The following is a 20,484-nucleotide window of genomic DNA, read 5'->3' on the forward strand; positions in this document are numbered from 1 at the left end:
TTTTCGCGATGCCGATTTTGTGAATTAAAAACATCAACGTTTTGTTCAAAGGTGTGTAGTAACAATTTATATGCCGTTTATGAATTTAAATAACTCAAAAAATGGTTATATTAATTGAGATGGAGATATATGCCAGTATGTGTTGGTCACAATGAATTATACCTGGGGGGGGAGGGGGGTGGAGGAGTGAATCTTGAAGAAAACAAATATTGTACAAATATATGTACCCCCTGAATTTTTATTTTACCCCCAGTTTTCAAAGGTAAGGGGTAAAAATACCCCCAATGAAAAAAAGAAGTGGGAACACTGAAGCGCCGTTATGCCGCATTCCGGATATTCTGAAAATGAATTTTAGCATGTGATTTTTATACTTAACTCATTATTCTGAAGCCAATTTTGTAACAACTTCCATAAAATCACACAGATAGCAAAACTACACTGTTCTCATTACAGAAGTGCTTCAAATTACTAATTTTGTAACAAAAGGATGCAGCAGGGAGCAATTTTATCACCCCACCCATATCAAAATAAGTGATTTTTCACCCAAATTTTAACATTTTATTACCAATAGACTTCCTGAATGAAGATTTAGCTTAGCAAACATACTTAATTACTACTGTATAATGACCTGATTATGGATTACACATTATTTGTACACACATAGCAACATTTTGGGTGTAACTAGGTATTTCAAAACTGCCCTGCTATATTTTTCTACTCCAAATATTTGCATATATAGTCTTAAATACAAGCCTAAATGTCAATAAAATGCCAAAATTCTGTTTATATTTTTTGTCTCTCTCTTACATGGATATAACGAAATGCAATATATGGAAAAACCAAGTTCCTCTGGATTTAACAGCACAATAAAAGCCTAAAATTTGACTTCTACACCCATTTTTTGGTCATTTTTGCATTCATTTGGAGTCAAATATGACAATTGAAACCTTCTTTCAGGTGTTTTAACATGTAAATCACCTCTTCAGACCAAAATGTACTTGGAATGGATAGTAATGTGTATTTTTTTTTCATTTAGGTAGCCAGAAACTAGAATTTATGCACTTATCTAAGTTTCTCAATAAATAAAGGGAGGTAATTCACTGAAATTGTGCATAATCACACCCTTTTTATACATTTCTCTACCAGAATAAGTGCTTTTTCTGTTAATAGACACATCACAGACACTAAAGCTGTGTTATAATTGTGCCTGATATGATTGTGAAAAAGTAGATCAACATTTACTTATCAATAAAACTTTTCTACAAAATAATTCTACCCTTGGCCATTATGATGCACATTCAATTATGCATTAAACAGACATAAAGTCTAAAAACTATGGCATTATACAATTGTGAGTGTGTAAATATGTATTACCAAATAGAAAACAATAAATTCTTATCACTATTTTGCATCTTAACCACATAATAAGAGGCTATTCAGAGGCAACCTAACTGAATTATGCTACATTTTTCAATGGATTTCAATTTCTAAGTATGTGTTGATATTCATGCCCTGAAACCAAGTAAATTTTAAGACAGAAGCCTTAAAATGCTATTTATTTGAAGCTTTAATGCTATCTATGCCTGGAAATGAAACACAAAACATTCTTATATAGGAAACAGACAAAGAAGCAATTTATTTGTGACATTCTATTTAAATATTTGAGCAAAATGGTAAAAATTAGTGCCGAGCGAAGAAATTTCCGCCCCTAAATAAAGTCGAAAAGTTAATCGAAACAGCACCCTAAACTTTTTTAATTATTATATATCAGTTTTGAACCTGACAACATGCATTTGTAATGATATACCTGCAACACCCAACAAAAGTGGCCAATGTGCTTACATCAGGTCCTGTCAAGTTATACATGAAGTCTTCAAACCTGGCATGTGTGTAGCAAATGTACAGCATTTCTTTGAAATCTGAAAAAATATTTTTAATGACCAAGGTCTACATTATTCATCATCAACATATCACCAATTGATTATCACTCAAATTCACTGTTCAAAGAAAATATAAACCATTATTAACTCTTATGTAACACTAATACAATTGTTCATATGTAAACAATGCTTGTAGATTGACCCCTTTGACACATTATCTGCTGTAAACACCAACAGTTGCACTGAAATAATGAAATATCATACCTAGACAGGCTGTATACATCCATTCTTCCAAAATATCAGCTTTTCATGCTGTAATCAATGAAGACAAAGTTCTACTGTGAATTATGACAGTTCCAATTTCCCTCTCTTTAGGTCAGACACTCACATTGATATTTCCATAGACTTACATTATAAGAAATGGCCCCTTATCCTACCTTAAAATTCAGTTTTCATGCTAAAGAGGTATTTTTTCTAGCAGAATGAAATGCCTGACACATAAAAATGTTCCTGTTATATAGGGGTAGCCGACCAAATTTTTTGCAAATTGACTTCAAAGAGGATTACCCCCCATTTCATTGAAATTTTCTGCTGATCACAGGACCGACATACACTTTTTATAAATGCAAATATCCAAGTCAAAATTATCACAGAGACTCATGAAATATTTCATTTTCTTCAGAAAACATTGTAGTGTTACTTTTTAAATTAGTTTTTATACTTAAAAATACCCCACTTTCATCCAATCGCCTCATGTATAAACTGAATCATACGGTTTTCCCTGCACTTTTTTTCAGCCAATCGCTGGCCGTGTTACAATACGATACCCTGACCTCGAACTGGTAAAAGGTCAACTCCAGCATGCCCACTCAATTTTTAATGTAGGGGTACATGTACCCCCTGTCATTGAAAATTGGGGGTACATTTCAAAATCTGGGGGTACACATAAGTTTAAACATGTTTTTGTTTGTAAGAACATTTTATATAAATGTAGTATAATATAGTATAATTATTGTTTTGTTTTGTTAATATTAATATTTTTCATGAAATTATTTCATTTTAATGCATCAACACATGGAAATCGTTTTTGTTTTTTTTCATTTTTATACCGAATCCAATTTTATTCTGGTTAAATAAGTCCACTCTATAGACAAAAAGTTTATATTTGTAAAAAAAAACGTAAATGTATATAGGCAGGGTTTAGCGGAATGAATAAGATTATCGTGTACAGCTTCACACAGTGTGTTAGAGATTCATTCGATCGACAATTATTTTAGCAAATATCTTCAAAATGGGGGCAAATTGAAGATCGATATTTAAAGATTTAATGCTGATTTAATAATAAAGGAACAATTCATTCTCATGTTTGGCTTGGAAACTGAGAATTTTTGCAAAATTTTAGGGTTTCTGAAATTCCGGCGAACGTGAAATCGCCGATGTTCGGGATCAATTTTCGGATCAAAGAAAAGCGTACGTGTATTTTGGTTAGTTGTCCTGGCATTTCGGCACAATATGTTAAATCATTTAAACTCTTATAGAACGTTTTTGCAAGAATGAAACGAAAGCAAAATTTTGCTTAGAAAGTGCCGAAAATTTCGAGAATAATTCAAAATTACACTCATTTGTAATTTGAGAAAACAGTATTTAAACTTGCGGCCTAAATAGTCGATATTCTTTTCCCTTTGTCGGTAAAATTTGCTAATTTCCAATCAACAGTTGATCAAATATGTTAAATTATCACCTCTTGTTATATCTGGTAATTACATGTACAGCGCGTGTATACATTAGTCTGATCTCTATTGCGTGATAATGATTGAAAGTGTTATCGCTGATTGGCTAATCGCTTCACGGGTCGATGTGCATAGGACCGCCTACCTATAGACTGACACGCGCTGACGTATTTGTGTATTTGTGGTCGTTTGATGCGTCCCCAGGCAAAATTAAGCGTACATAGGCTATCCCAAACATTCATTCTGACGATTTTACTTTGCGTGCATGTACCCCCTGCTTACAATTTTTATGTGTGCATCTAGAATTTTGTGCGTGAATTACGCACTGTAGTGTGTGAATGGGCATGCTGCAACTCGGCCCTATACCAACTCGGCACGGGTCAACTCGGCACAGGTCAACTCAGCGCTGTATTAAAAACCTAGTTCATAACAATTTTAAGGAGTAAATTACTATAAAAGTATTCAGATATATGATCACTAAAAAATAGAAAATGAAAAAGTTGGCAGTGAATTGTACATGTACGTATTGTTTGAAACTTTGTTTGTTTAGGAGAGATATCAATACCATATGTTAAATATTGATCCATAAATAACTTTTTTAGATTGAATTCTATGACAAATATAATTGTAATAATACATATAAAGATTAATAAAAGTAACCATGATTACCAGTAGTATATTATTATGGGCCGAGTTGACCTGTGCCGAGTTGGAATAGGGCCGAGCTGACTTGGGGACTGAGTACGTTTTAGGGCCAAGCTGACCCTGGTTCACTCGCACTAGATGCATGTAAACTAAGTAATGTGTTATACTTAAGGCCTGTAATTATTAAACATTTCAGTTATGACATTAGTCCTATAAATATGACAGTCTTTTGAGATATTTGTACTTGGGCAAAGCAACGTCATATCCAAAGATCATTTTGGGTTGCAATTCCAAAATACTCGCATGTGTTACTAAATTGTTTGAATGTTTTAACTATTTAAATAAAATATTATTTGCCCTAAAAAGGCTCCTATACTATAGTATATATACATATCAAAATAATTATTAGGTAACAAAAACACATACAGTACACTACAGAAAAACTTACTAAATAGAACATATTTGGGACTGGACTATATTTTTGGGATAAGTGAGGATTTTTAAGTGAGGATTTAACATCTACATTTACATGTTACTCCCGAAACTATCAATTCTGACTATGACTATGAGTTCTAGGGAAGTAGGAATTAAGATGATATTGGGTACGGGACTGGGAGATCAGGAAGTTCAGATTTCTAGTTGGGGTCAGATGGTTATGGTCAACATATACAAGTTTGTATTGGATTTTATAGAACACTACAAGAGAGGACTTGAGTCTGTGGCTTTCTAGGGAAGACATGGACATTCTAAATTTATAAACTGGTAGGGTAATTTTTTATGCTTTCTGAAGTTTGACTTTTTAGCTCACCTGTCACAAAGTGACAGGGTGAGATTTTGTGATCGCTTTTCGTCCGTCGTCCGTCCGGCGTCCGGCCGTAAACTTTTACTTTAAATGACATCTCCTCATAAACCACTAAGCCAATTTCATCCAAACTTCACAGGAATGTTCCTTTGGTGGTCACCTTTGAAAATTGTTCAAAGAATTTAATTCCATGCAGAACTCTGGTTGCCATGGCAACCAAAAGAAAAAACTTTAAATATATTCTTCTAAAAAACCCAAAGAGCTAGAGCTTAGATATTTGGCATGAAACATGTTCTAATGGGTGTCTACCAAGTTTATTCAAATAAAAGCCCTGGGGTTAAAATTGGCCCGCCCCAGGGGGTCATTGATTTTCCCTATATGCATATAGTAAAAACTTAAAAAATCTTCTTTTAAAGAACACAAAGAGCTAAAGCTAAGATATTTAGCATGAAACATGTTCTAATGGATGTCTACCAAGTTTGTTCAAATAAGAGCCCTGGGGTCAAAATTGGCCCGCCCCGGGGGTCATTGATTTTCCTTATATGTGTATAGCAAAAAATCTTCTTTGAAAAAAACCAAATAGCTAGAGTTTAGATACTAAGCATGAAACATCTTCTAGTGGATGTCTACCAAGTTTGTTTAAATAAAAGCCCTGGGGTCAAAATTGGCCCCGCCCTGGGGGTCATTGATTTTCCTTATATGTGTATAACAAAAACTTAAAAAATCTTCTTTGAAAAAACTCAAATAGCTAGAGTTTAGATATTAAGCACGAAGCATCTTCTAGTGAGTGTCTACAAAGTTTGTTCAAATAAAAGCCCTGGGGTCAAAATTGGCCCCACCTCAGGGGACATTGATTTTCCTTATATGTGTGTAGCAAAAACATAAAAATCTTCTTTGAAAAAACCCAAATAGCTAGAGTTTAGATATTAAGCTTGAAACATCTTCTAGTAAGTGTCTACAAAGTTTGTTCAAATAAAAGCCCTGGGGTCAAAATTGGCCCCACCCCGGGGGTCATTGATTTTCCTTATATGTGTATAGCAAAAACTTAAAAATCTTCTTCGAAAAATCCGAATAGCCAGAGTTCAGACAATTATAAAGCATGAAACATTTTCTAGTAAGTGTCTACAAAGATTGTTCAAATAAAAGCCCTGGGGTTTAAACTGGCCCCCCTATGGGGGCCTATATACAGGTGAGCGACTTCAGGGCCATCATGGCCCTCTTGTTTATTTTGATTTTTATGTATGCTGCTGTAATAAACAATAATGAATTACTGGTTTTAAGGTAACTATTAGAGGAAAGTGAAAGCCAGAAATGAGGATTTATCTACAATAAAGGTTGAACTTCATACAGTCGACATTGTATTAAGAGACCACTCAAGGGACTGCCAAAAAGTGGTCTCTTAATGAAGTGGTCTCTCAATAGAATTCTGGAAAATTCGAGACTTTTTTATTACAAGTCATAGATATAATAACAAATTTTTTATAAAAACAAAAACTGTACAATATTATGTATGTATTACAGTTTTATAATTTCATTTATGCCTTTTTTTTTAAAGATTTTTAGAAATGTGTGTACAAATGTGATCTACGCTCATAATACTGTAAACAGGTCATTTTGACCATGAAACAAAGCATATGGTCTTATATTTTTAATATGTTCATAAACATCTCCTGCTGAACATACTTTTGAATTATCAGAGCTCCAGATAATTTTTTATGCAATGAGTTTTAAACTTCTTGATTTTTTCAACAATTAGTTTTCACACAAACCCCGGTTTTCCCAAATTCAAAAAAGTTTTTCCCAATATTTTAAGGAAATTTTTTTTGTTTTTTTTGGGTTCGAAGGGTTTTTTTTTAAAATGGATATACTTTGTATTTTATGAAGCCTCAGCTGTATGAGCCCCTAAAACCATTAGCAATAAAAGGCTAAGGGTTTAATGTTTGGGCCCACTAGGTTTCACGTTTTTTATTTAGACTAAAAAATGATAAAATTTGCCATTTACCAGACTAAATTCCATGCAGGGTTTTCCCCATACAATTTATCCGATTTTAAGTTGTCTGTCTTTTTTTCGCTCTTTCCCCGACGTAAATTTTTTATAAGGGAGGTCATTTTGACCCACATGACAGACTTTTCTTTATGCGGTGTTGTGATAAGTTATTGCTCTGACAAAATATGTCACAATAAATATTACGATCGGAAAATCCGATTTTGAAACGATTACAATTGTTATTCATTTCGTTTTAAACAACAATTATTTGTGACCAATGACCATGAAAAATATTTCTTTGTTTGCTTGTACACATCACACCTACTCCAGTGTTGCATCTAGGCCGCGCGATTGCGTGATTTGCGCATTTTTTATGCAGATCGCGCATTTAAATGAAGTCAGTGCGCGCCAAGTCGCGCATCTGACAATATTTTCAATTTAATTCAGTGTATCTTTATCGTATCTTAAATGCGTCAGCCATGTTTGTTTTCACTCATGGTTATGACTAATATACGTACTAAATCGCATGTAGCACTAGCAGCCGACTAAGTCATCTCGCGTGTGTTTTTTAGTATTCGTCAATATTTTATTTTTTCTACTTCCGTTTAAGAGCGGACGATAGCTGTCAAAAATGCCTGAATGTTAAATAAATGAATTCTATACGGTATGTCATATTGTAAGGTAAATGTATGTCCCCCACATTTTTTTCAAATCCCCCACATTTTTCAATTGAGTGGGGGACAATCCCCCATAATTTTGAAATTCTAGATGCAACACTGCTACTCGCTGATTACACAGGTGAGAATGCCCGTAGGGACGATTGTTTGTCGATTGTTTGTCGCGGTCGTTTAATAGATACTTTAACACTTAATTTTGTACATTTGGGCCGACATTTAGTGGCCGCTGGCCTTGATATAAAATCGTCGTTTAATGGAAATAAATTATATGGTAAAAGTCATCGGGAGGGATTTTATGCGGCCGCTTAATAAAAAAGTCGCTTAATGAAGGTGGACGCAAGTACGATGCCGACTGTACTTCATTTCAGTGTTGTACATTTTGTGGTCCTTGGAGAACACTGATGCCATCACTAATAAGTATTGAGAATTAAATACCGCTCAAGCAGGTGCTAGGGGGCGTGAGGGATGTTGCACTTATTCATTATTCTTCATGTACAGACTCAATCAAATAGAGTCTGCAATTTTCATTTAATTTTTTTTTGTGATTAATGCTTCCAAAGATATCACTTTGTTTCAGATAAGTAACAAGAATGTCTAGATAGCAATAAAGGTCAAGTACTTATTTACCATGGACATGGTACAGAAAACTTACACAAGAATCTGACAAGACGAAGAATCTATTTATCAAGGTAAATAAAAGTATCTACAACGTTTTATCCTGTGGTCATATTTAATTATATTAATGACAATACGAAAGCATTTTTAGAGACTTTAAGTTTTATTGCCATCAAAAAAAATTATTTTCAGGGGGGTCGCTTATGAATGACTTCATATGTAGGCCATATTCTAAGTGGGGTAAATAGGGGTAAACTCTTCCCCCTCTTTTTCTTGAATTGCTTGTTTTCCAGCATCTCTCCATACAGACGGCAAAGGCCGATACTTTCGGTTCTTAAATGTTAAAGGTTAAATAGATAACTTGTTTTTTTCTTTAAAACATTTTGTGTAACTTCATTTTGTTTACTTCATAGTTTTCCAATAAAATGCCATTTTTTTGCAGAGCATTATTTGTGTGGTCTTTCTGTTTGTTAGTCTACATTTGTTTTATTTTGTCACAAACATTGACCTTTAATATTTTTTTACATTTACAAATTCCTTCCATCCAGAGCTTCCAAACATCAAAGGTACATTCACCTTACACACCTTGATGTGCTCTTCTTGAAGTTCTGGTCAGATTCCTTATGGAGTTCATGGTGTCAAAGTTTTATATCATTAAGGCACAGAAACACCAAATAAAATAACCTTGGTAATAACGTATTAATGCTTGAATCAAAAGCCTCCGATTTTCACTGCATTTACTGTCATTCCACAAATACTGAAGGGCACAATACATTTGATAATGATAATTACTGTAACATACTTTTGCTGCAGTGTCAGGATAGCTATTTCGAAAATATCCCACATCATCAGTGCCAAGAATTACTAAGCATTAATTTATAAGCTGAACTTTTTTTTTAAATTATGTATAGTACAACACTATGTTGGTTGTGTTGTTACTTGTTACATTTTGTGCTTTCAGAATGAAGATAACGGTTTGGTTTAATATTTCTTAAAAACAGGCTATGCCAGTATCAAATATATAATAACATGAAATTTGCCAGCTCTTAATTGAGAACAGTTGCTTATTCAAGTTTAATCATAATTACTAAACTAGCATTTAGGAAATGGTAACCTACTTAGATCTTGTATTGACTATCTGATAGAAATTAAATAATGGCGTCTTTCAACATCATTTGCTGTTCCCTGACCAATAGGGAAGCGACACTCTACATAAAATGTATTTATAAACTTTGAGCGATTTAGGAAATTAGTATAGGATATTCGAGTAATCAAATTTCACTTAGATTTAAGCCAATCAAAATTGGTCAGGAACCCCAGTCATGAAATGAGTATATCGTATCAACTGGTTATAATTACAAAATACAAAGAGAACATACAAAATTTATTTTAATCAAAATTTTTTGAAAATTAACCAAAATAATGTAACAAATTTGGGAAGAAAAAACACAATTATGGTAAAGACAGGATTTTTTTTTACGGGGACTGAGTAGACTACATAAATAACAAGAAAAATAGTACCCTCTTTTTTACAAAATAACAATTTAGGGTTTTTTTTTAAAAAATATTTTAACAAAAATTTATGTACTATTTCAAAGTAAAGCGGAAAAAATGCTTTTTAAATTTAAATACGAATACAGTCAAGATTGTCATATGTGACTTTCCAAGGGACCTTCAAAAAAAAGGGTCACATAGTCTCTTAACACAGTCTCAAAGACAATTAAAATGGCATCTATATACAATTGTGACTTAACATACATAACTGTGTGAAGGATTAATATTAGGGCTGGATCAATATACCGGTAAATCGGTATTTATCGATTTTCCGTTTTTCAATACGGTACGGTTATCGGGTTTTAGCTAAACCGATACAAAGGGAGACAACCTAATTAAAATGTGTAACTTATATACATGATGGCTTTACATTAAAACTATCGTCTTTAAAATGTCCGCACGAAGGTCAAAAGTGTGGAATTTTCTCTAAAGTAAATGTTAAGAAGGCAGGCCTCGACATTAGCGGTGGTCCGTTGGTCCGAGACCACCTGATTTTGGCAAGGACCACCTTCTTTTAAAAGACACTGGTCCGTCGGACCAGTTGAATTATCTTGGTGGTGCAAGGCTCATTTGGGAGTATGACGATTTGGTCAAAAACATGTTATAAACTTGGTGTTTAAAATCATTTGTCCGATAAACATGTACTAGTATACGGTTTATTAATCTCTCATCAGTTCAAGAAGTTCTTAAGTCATCAATAACTTTCATTTTAAGGCGCTAAAATTTTGTTTATGCAAGTTAAAAGAGGTAAGAATTTGTGATATTAATTTAGGTTGAAAATTCATTCCAATGATTCTATTGCTAGTAATTATGATATTGTATGGAACATTGGATGAACTTAAATTCAGATACTTGAATAATGGCAGCAAATGAACTGAAATGGAAAAAAAATTAACTTGTAATTCTTTGCTACTTATCTTTATTTTAACGATAAGAGATCCATTTCTTCCAAAGTTAAATTACTTCAAAAGGTTAAAAATAGTCAATGTCAAAAATAAATATCAACCAACAAGCAACAGGGAGGTAAAAATTCTGTATGATAAGCTTGGAGAAAAATAAGTTAAACTATAGTTATATTTAACGTTGGTATTATTTATGTTTTTATCCTTAGATATTGCCTTGTTTTTAAAGACAAGAATTAGATAATCAGATTCCAAATAGTTTTATTAAAAATGTTAATCTATAAAAGAAATTGATCATGATTATAAGAGTTAGAAGCACCATATGTATCAGCAATGATTATTTGAATAACAGTAAGAAAATAAGGCAGATATACAATAAATGGTTTCACTATTTCCTAACTTAAGTTGGGGGAGTAGTCGTTTCAATATAACAATAACATAAGTACAAACCCTATTATGTATTTTTGAATGAGATAAAGAAAACCAGATAACTTTACGATAGAATACCTACTGACTTGCTCTCCTACATTTCTAATTAGATGAAAAAATATATATCTAATTATATCTGTTTTCTTTACTGTAAAAGGAAATTATACATCTTTGTCATCAATTCAAAACATTTTTTTCTAAATCTGCAGTCAAAGAGTCAAAATTCAAAAACAATAAAACAATAATATGGTAATAATAATTGACCACCTGACTTCCGGAAGGACCACCTAAATTTTAAATCTAGTGGTCCGGCTTACCACTTGCTAAAAAAGTTAGTGTCGAGGCCTGGAAGGCCCTCAGCAATATTTGAAAGGCGGCATTGATTAGTTCAGGTGGAACAACAAATGTGTCAATACACAAAATGACGGATAAATCCGTGACAAAATTTATCCGGGCATTCAATCTCCTATTTCTAACACTGGTAAAAATACTTTCAGGTCGGCAGTAGTTTGTATAAGACCAAACATTTACTTGTAATTTAATCAAACACATATTGTAAACACATAAATCATACAAATTTATTGATTTTCCAAGATGTAGTTTGCTAACTAAATAAATGTGACTGTGCGAAGACGTAGCTAAACACCGTTTCCCGGTACGTTACGGATTACGACACCACAACATCATTACATGATATTTATATTTTTATTGTAATTTTACCGTTTAAGATAGAAAAAACAGGATTTGTTAGAAAATTTTCAATGTTCCAATACTTTCTCAGTGTATATATTTCAAATTCTACAAAAATTTGATTTTATTAAAAAGATCTTATAATTTAGAACAGTTGACTTGTAGACAGTACTACGCTCCTGTCATAATAAATAGTGATGTTTTAATTATTTTCTGCGTTAACTTTTCCTAGTATTTACATAATTATATTTTTGCATTAAATTATTTCTCTACAAAGCTTTTTATTTTTTTTTCAAAATAATTGTTTTATCTAAAAAAGGCACAGACACTTGGAGTATGGACCCTGCCCTTCTCCGCCCCTGAATATTAAAAACTAAAAGTATTGTTTATCACAAGAATAAGTTTTAAATTTGTGCTTATATTAGTATGAGACGGTTAAGTGTCTAACACATGAACAAGTTTGAATAGAATTTCATAACGTTTTAAAAAAGTCAATTTTTTTCCAACGCTTCAATTTCCTGAAGATACCAAGCTTCGAAATGTAAACACAACTGACCTACATATATTTCAGGTATTTATGTTATCGCATGCCATTTATTTCTGGTGTAAATCAGTCGATGCATATATTCCTTTAATAAATAACTGCATGTTATTATCAGATCGTACCTTTCTTCCAAGCTTTGCACATTTAATTATATTTTCATAACTGAGTCACATGCTTCTTTACGAATTCATGACCACTGGAATGTTTTTCTGTAAATTACAGCGGGAAAATCGCTGGGAAAAAGAAATTCAGTCGCAACTACTCGGCCCTTTCCGTCAGTCTTCTTGATTTGGTTTCTGTACTGATTAGGGGAAGTAACCGCTGCGGGGTTTTGGTTCTCGGCATGAAAATGAAAGCGCAAAACAGTGCCGAAACTCATTCCAGTCATCTCACATCAAAGGAAAGCGTACGTTGTTATCTTCATGAAATTATGATATTCTAGGGACTTTTTTAAACGTGGTTAAAATAGCGGAAAACATGTTTTATGTTCAAGACATGTGACCAGGTCGTAATAATATGCAAAAATATTTTGACGTACGGTTTGCAAGATAAAAATAGGCATGGTGTATACAAGTGCGGATCAAGAAGGGGAGCCACGCACATAACCCCAAGCGTCTGTGAAAAAAGGTGCCATCATGTCATATTCAAAATATTATCTCAAATGTACTAATTAAGGTACCTATGCACCTGCTCTGTATTATATATCATCATTAACAAAGTCAAAATCTAAAACAGATATAAGAAAGATTCAATAATATTTCACCAGGGCATCTATGAAATGTAAATAGTACTTTTAATAAGTACATCCTAACAATGAAGCATCATTGTACTGTATCGTCAATACGTTTTGTGTATCGTTGGTCTGTATCGCAATACGTATCGTATCGGAAATTTCTGATCAATACCCAGCCCTAATTAATATGTAATCAATTGCCAATGAACATAGATATGGATATTATTATATACTAACCTATAACAAGGCAGCTTCAACAAATATTGTAGGAAAGTGTAAGGAATACAGATATTTGTAAAAATGATTGAATAGATGATGATAAATGAACAATTACTGATTACTTCATGTGAAGATAATTAATGAATACTACAAAATGTTGGGAATCAAAATGAAGTTATTATCTTACTTTGAAAATATCAACACTCTGACATGAAAACCAGGCTATATGACAAGTTGCTTGATCTCTTTCACATATGGAATTATGGATGACATATACATCAGTGTTGCATCTAGAATTTCAAAATTATGGGGGATTGTCCCCCACTCAATTGAAAAATGTGGGGGATTTGAAAAAGATGTGGGGGACATACATTGACCTTACAATATGACATACCGAATAGAGTTCATTTATTTTACATTCAGGCATTTTTGACAGCTATCGTCCGCTCAAAAACGGAAGTAAAAAAATAAAATATTGACGAATACTACAAAACACACGCGAGATGACTTAGTCGGCTGCTACATGCGATTTAGTACGTATTTTAGTCATAACCACGAGTGAAAACAAACATGGCTGAAGCGTTAAAGATACGATGAAGATAAACTGAATTAAGTTGAAAAGATTGTCAGATGCGCGACTTGGCGCGCACTGACTTCAATAAAATGCGCGATCTGCATAAAAAATGCGCAAATCGCGCGGCCTAGATGCAACACTGATACATATGTATTAAAAAGTGTTTCTTATGACAAGAAATTTGCTATTTGAAAAATATAAGATGATGTTGAGCATGAATGTTGCTGTCATAATCTAGCTTGTAAATACCACTCATTTCTGTTACTGTCTTGCTTTTTCCAAAGTTTTGTCATACCTTTTATGTCCTTGCATTTATCAGTACAGATCAGAGCGCGTTGATATGAATCTTTGCAGCATTGTCTCTCCCTCTTACATTAAGTGACTTGAAATAACACTGTAAAGCGTCTCCAGCTCTACCTTCTTGTTCCATGCATTTTCCGAGAAGATTTAGAGCTGTTTCCCGATGTCCAAGGTTTAGTTCCTCTTTTATGGTTCTGATTAGTTTGAAGAGAGCAGCTTGTTTCTGGTCACGTCTTCCTAAATGGCTGTAAACTTTGTATTGTAGAAAGTAGAGGTAAGGGAGGGAATCCACTACAGCACAATCCATCCACATGTTGTCTTCTTTTGTACGGAATATTCTGTCCTCTTGTGTAGATCTAAACATTTCATATCTGAGTTCAGTTGGTACACAGTGAATTTCACATGGCAGAAATCTAACACATGATGCTGTTGTATACTTTAAGATTTCTTCATTATGATTGTCACATAATTCAAGGAATCCTTGTCTTTGCAGTTCTTTTTTGATTTCAACATGACATTTACAGATAGGCTCAACTATTTGTAGATCATATCTTTTTTCAATCTCACTGAGTACTAGGTCAACTTTTTGTATTTCTTGAACACAGAATAAGATTGAAGCTAGTTTCAGTTTACTTGATGCAACATCTGTATTGAGACCAAGTGCAATGAGTTTGAGGGCATCTGCTGATACAGTGTTGTAATGATAGATGTTAAGTGTAGCCATGAAAGATCCAAGTATTGTACAGTACCATGGTAACATAAGATGACTGGCTGTCTTATCTAATCCTTCATATTGACTGTTGAATGTTTTTGATATAAAGTTCTTTAATATTTCTACAGCTTCATTAGGACTTCTCTTCTTAAGATGATGATAAGTTTTGTTCAGTGTCCCAGATATAGAAAAAGCCAGATTATATAATAGTTTTCCTGAAATGATATCACCTTTCTTGATTGCAGATAACTTGAGAAGAAGCCTTGAACCAAGATCATCACATTTAATCCCAAGTAGTGCCAGACCTTCACTGTTGATGATAATGTTGAGTTTTTCCAGGATATATGGTTTAACTGCAGGTGAAATCTTCCCCCTCATTAAATTGTTACCAGGAATAATAAAATGTGGACAATTTTCATAAATGATATTGGTGTACAGGAGATATAAACACAGTGATAGACATAAAAGTAAGTTATTTTCTCTCCAGATGTTAGAATGTGTATTGGCAATACAGTGGAAGAGTACGGTTTTACACATAAAACTTGTAATAACATCATTAAACAATGGATTAATAAATCTTTTTAAAATCTTCATTAAGACATAACAGCGAATCTGTGTAATATTCAGGTTGAACATTAAGCACCTTTCTGCTAAAGATGTTGATATTCTCCATTCAAGTTGCTCATGTTCACTGCCACTACATCCAACAGTAACAACAAAGCAACCAGTTCTGCTGCAATACTGTTTCATTTCAGCAGACGGCCATTGACCTTCACCTTGTTGAATTAACCATTGTCTAGCTTGTTGGGGCCATGTTGTACAATGTAGAGCCATGACAGTATCTTTATCACAGTAGCCTGGTTGTCCTTGTCGTGCATATGCTGGTCCATGTAATTCTACTTCGTCTCTATTTACACTAGATACATGTACTATAGAATTCTTTACAAACACTCTTCCTGTTCTGTCCTTGAAGAAGAATTGATCAGATTCACCATCAGCAGGAAGAGGAGCATCAGATCTCAGACTTTGAAGTAAACAATGTCCAGGAGATACAGAATTATCTTGAATCATCAAAAAATTATATAAGCCAGATATCCAGTCACTCCAGTCTTGTATCACAGGGTATTCTTTATCACGAATAAGTTGATCTATGTCTGATTGGATTCCTATTGTAGTTGTACCTTCTGATTGACTCCCAAAAAGGTATATGAAAAAATTTTCATCAAGTAGCTGGTGATATATATTTTCTATTGATTCCATCAGAAGCAATGTTCTTCTCCTCTTCATCACTATTCTCTCATCAACACCTATATCAGCCAGAACCTCTGATAGCTTCATTGATACAGTCTCTGTGTAATTTGGTACTTGATACATTCTGAAAATAACATTAATGTTCTAAAATAGTATAAGGTTTCTGACATATGTCATCTCTTTTTACTGATAAACTTTTTTCTTTTTGAGATCACCACAATCAGATTATTATTGTTCATTGTTAAATTATCCTTTAGATAAAATTGTTTTAAAACAAGTTGTTATAATCAGCTTCATCATAATTATTTTTTTTTTATTTTAAAAGAAATATGTTAATGTTTTAGATGATTTCCATTTTGTGAAAATTGATTTTTACAGTTAATTTTTAGCTCACCTGTCACAAAGTGACATGGTGAGCTTTTGTGATCGCTTTATTGTCTAGTGGCTTTCTTTGTAAACTTTTACTTTAAACAACATCTCCTCATTAAACCGCTAAGCCAATTTCATCCAAACTTCACAGGAATGTTCCTTTGGTAGTCAACTTTAAAAATTGTTTAAATAATTTCATTTTAATTCAAAGCAGAACTCTGGTTGCCATGGCAACCGAAAGAAAAAACTTAAAATATCTTCTTTTAGAAAACCAAAAGAGCTAGAGCTTAAAAATTGGCCCCTAAAAATTGGGGGGGGGGAGGGTCATTGTTTTTCCCTTTATGTATATAGTTATAACTTAAACAATCTTATTTTTAAAAACCCCAAAGAGCAAGAGCTAAAATATTTAGCATGAAACATCTTACCAAGTTTGTTCAAATAAGGGCCCTTGGGTTAAAATGGCCCAGCCCCAGGGGTCATTTGATTTTCCTTATATGTGTGAAGTAAATACTTAAAAAATCTTCTTATAAAAAAACCACCAAAGAGCAAGAGTTTAGATACTAAGCATGAAATATCTTCTAGTGAGTGTGTACCAATTTTGTTCAAATAAAAGCCCCTGGTTGAAATTAAGCCTTGGCCAAGGGGCCTATATACAGGTGAGCGATTTTAGGGCCATCATGGTCCTCTTGTTTTATACCCAATGAAACAAAATTTTTAATAATATAGATTTATCAGACCTTTCACTTCTTTTTAAAAAAAATTCTAATCAACATTAGTCAGTAATATAATAGAGTTATCATTAAATTGTTACCTTTTGGTTTATATCTGCAGCAGATTTAAGATAATGAGATCACTAGATGTTCAATATTTATAAAGCAAAACAAAATACTTCAGAAATTTCCCAGTTGCTGACGACAATTAGAGTATTGGGTTTTCTGGATTTATTTTTAACTTCCTCTTTCTCTTTCAATCTTAAGAAGATAACTCTGTTGGGCAGTTATATTATATCTGACATTTGTTGTCTCCCTTTGTGGACAAGGAATTTAGAGAAGACAAGATAAAGATCAACTGTACTAGATTCATGCTTCATGTGTACTGGGACTCCAATAAGATATTTTGTCATGCCAGGACTGGAAATGATTTTTGTGCCAAATATCAGATCATTGGTTCAGTGTGTTTTTCCAGAATTCCAGAAAAGTTATTCTTTTTGTGAAAAATGACCCAAAATTGTTACTTTTTACAAAACTTTTAATTCAAATCGAGCACTTAAATATGATTTCTCTGTTTAATAATGATATTGTAGAATTCTTTAAGAATAATTTTCTTGTTTTGTCTTTGAAAAAGTATTAACTATACCAGTCAGAACCTCTGATAGCTTATTTGACACAGTCTGGTTGTAATTTGGTACCTGATCCATTATGAAAATATTGTTTTGTTCTAAAGTAGTATAAAGTTTCTGACATATTAAATTTCTTTACTTCTTTTCTGATTTTCTTATCTAAGATCATAGTCAAACTATTATTGTTGTTTATTTTTAAATTGTGAAATTATCCTTTATAGAAAATTGTTTTGAAATAAGTTTTTATCACTATTTTGATCATAATCAATATTTGTTATTTTAAAAGAAGTGTATTATCAAATGTTTTAAATGACTTTTGTGAAAATTAATTTATACTATTCAATTTTTATATATGCTATGAATCGAAAATTTCAATCAAATACAAAACTTTGACCTCTTTTTGAAATAAATTTTAATCAACACTAGTCAGTAATATATAATAGAGTAATCATTAAAGTTTTACCTTTTTGTGTATATCTGCTTTTTATTTAAGATCATGAGGTCACTAGATTTTCAATATTAGAAAAGCAAAACAAAACACTTCAGAAATTTCCCAGTTGCTAACAACAATTTGCTGGATTTATTTTTAACTCTTAAGAAGATAACTATCTTGTCTGACTTTGTTGTCTCCCTTTGTTGAAGAAAATTGATTGACAAGATTTTTGGACAAGATAAAATAAAGATACTGTACTTGATTCATGCTTCATGTATGTTAAAAGGACTCCACTGAGGTTTTTTTTTGTCAGGCTGGGACTGGAATATTTTTTTCAAGATTAATGTTTCATTTAATGAAGGTCTAGAACAATAAATTTTGTGCCAAATATTAGATCATTGGTTCAGTGTGTTTTTTTTCCAGAATTTCAGAAAAGTTATTCTTATTGAGAAAAATGGCCCAAAATGTTTGCTCTTTACTTTGCTTTTAATTCAAATCATGTACTTTAATATGATTTCTCTGTTTAATAAAGATATTGTAGAATTCTTTAAGAATTATTTTCCTCTTCTGTCTTTGAAAAAGTATTAACTATACCAGTCAGAACCTCTGATAGCTTATTTGACACAGTCTGGTTGTAATTTGGTACCCGATTCATTCTGAAAATATTATTATTGTTCTTAAATAGTAAAAAGTTTCTAATATATTAGTCTAGTACTGGTGAACGATGGTTAGGAAACTACCCGCCTATATGACTGAAATACTGTTGGGAAAAGGCGTAAAATTAAACAAACAAACAAATCTAACATATCAAATTTCTTCACCACAATCAGAATATTATTGTTCTTTATTGTTAAATTGTGAAATTTTCATTTATAGAAAATTGTTTTGAAATAAGTTTTTATTACCATTTTGATCATAACCAATATTTGTTATTTTAAAAGAAGTGTATTATTTAATGTTTTTAATGACTTTTGTAGTGTGAAAATTAATTTATACTGTTTTTTTTTTTATATATGCTATGATTCGATAATTTCAATCAAATACAAAACTTTGACCTGTTTTTGAAATACATTTTAATCAACACTAGTCAGTAATATAATAGAGTAATAATTAAATTTTTACCTTTTTGTTTATATCTGCTTCAAATTTAAGATCATAATGTCACTAGATTTTCAATATTTAAAAGCGAAACAAAATAATTCACGAATTTCCCAGTTGCAAATAAAGTATCCGGTTTGCTGGAATTATTTTTAACTCTTAAGAAGATAACTCTCTTGAGCAGATATTTCATATTCTGACTTTGTTGTCTCCCTTTGTTGACAAGCTTTTTGGACAAGATAAAATAAAGATACTGTACTAGATTCATGCTTCATGTATGTTAAAGGGACTCCACTGAGGTATTTTGTCAGTCTGGGACTGGAATATATTTTAAAGATTAATGTTTCATTTAATGAAGGTCTAGACCAATAACGTGTGTGCCAAATTTCAGATAATTCGCTCGGTCAGTTTTTCCAATTTAACTATTCTTATTGTAATAAATGACTGAATTGAAATGTGTTACAAAAACTTTTACTCAGATAAAGCTAAGAATAGCACCAAATAAAAAAATAAAATAATAAGATTTTCAATTTATATTGAGTATATTCCTTAATCATCTTTAGCATATCTGCCTTTTTTGTGGCTCAGCTGTGACCTATGTAAGAAATTTAAATTTTATGTTTTTAGATTTTTTAGACCTCAGTGAAGTTCCTTTAATGCAAAAGCGTCATAGCAATTTGAAGTATTCAGCTATAGTTACTTTGTATGACAATTTCTGTTTATTCATGGCAAAGCTTACTCATCTTTAAAAGAATTTAATTTACATAAAAATCAACAATTTCAACAAGCTACAATTATAATCAAAGCACTTATAAGATATAATATACTTCATTTAAATAAAACAATTATATTAATTAAAGAATTAATCCTTTTTCACCCTGATCTTGATTAAACTTAAGTCAGACAGGGCAGCTTATTGTCTTGACAGTGTTGTTCAGGTACTCTTGCCCTTTCCTATAAAACATTACACTTGGTTACAGATTATGAGGGAATGTGTCGCT

At 32.3% G+C, this 20,484-nt stretch overlaps 1 protein-coding gene across 2 annotated transcripts; it reads right to left on the reverse strand.

Moving 5' to 3' along the window:
• Nucleotides 1–11,575: 11,575 nt before the first annotated feature.
• Nucleotides 11,576–19,646, reverse strand: LOC132731773 (uncharacterized). Of its 2 annotated transcripts, none has more exons than XM_060718028.1 (2): nt 19,508–19,646; nt 11,576–16,368 (listed from the first exon to the last, which is right to left on the reverse strand). In XM_060718028.1, exon 2 carries the CDS (start codon nt 16,365–16,367, stop codon nt 14,307–14,309), a length of 2,061 nt encoding a protein of 686 aa, XP_060574011.1. In that variant the 5' UTR covers nt 16,368; nt 19,508–19,646; the 3' UTR covers nt 11,576–14,306. The 2 variants fall into 2 exon arrangements, with proteins under 2 accessions (XP_060574011.1, XP_060574010.1); XM_060718027.1 differs by lacking the exon at nt 19,508–19,646 and adding an exon at nt 17,425–18,116.
• Nucleotides 19,647–20,484: the final 838 nt, after the last annotated feature.

The sequence above is a fragment of the Ruditapes philippinarum genome, unplaced genomic scaffold, assembly GCF_026571515.1.
Source record: "Ruditapes philippinarum isolate M1 unplaced genomic scaffold, ASM2657151v2 ctg603_1_1_1_1, whole genome shotgun sequence".
In the NCBI taxonomy this organism is placed as follows: domain Eukaryota; kingdom Metazoa; phylum Mollusca; class Bivalvia; order Venerida; family Veneridae; genus Ruditapes; species Ruditapes philippinarum.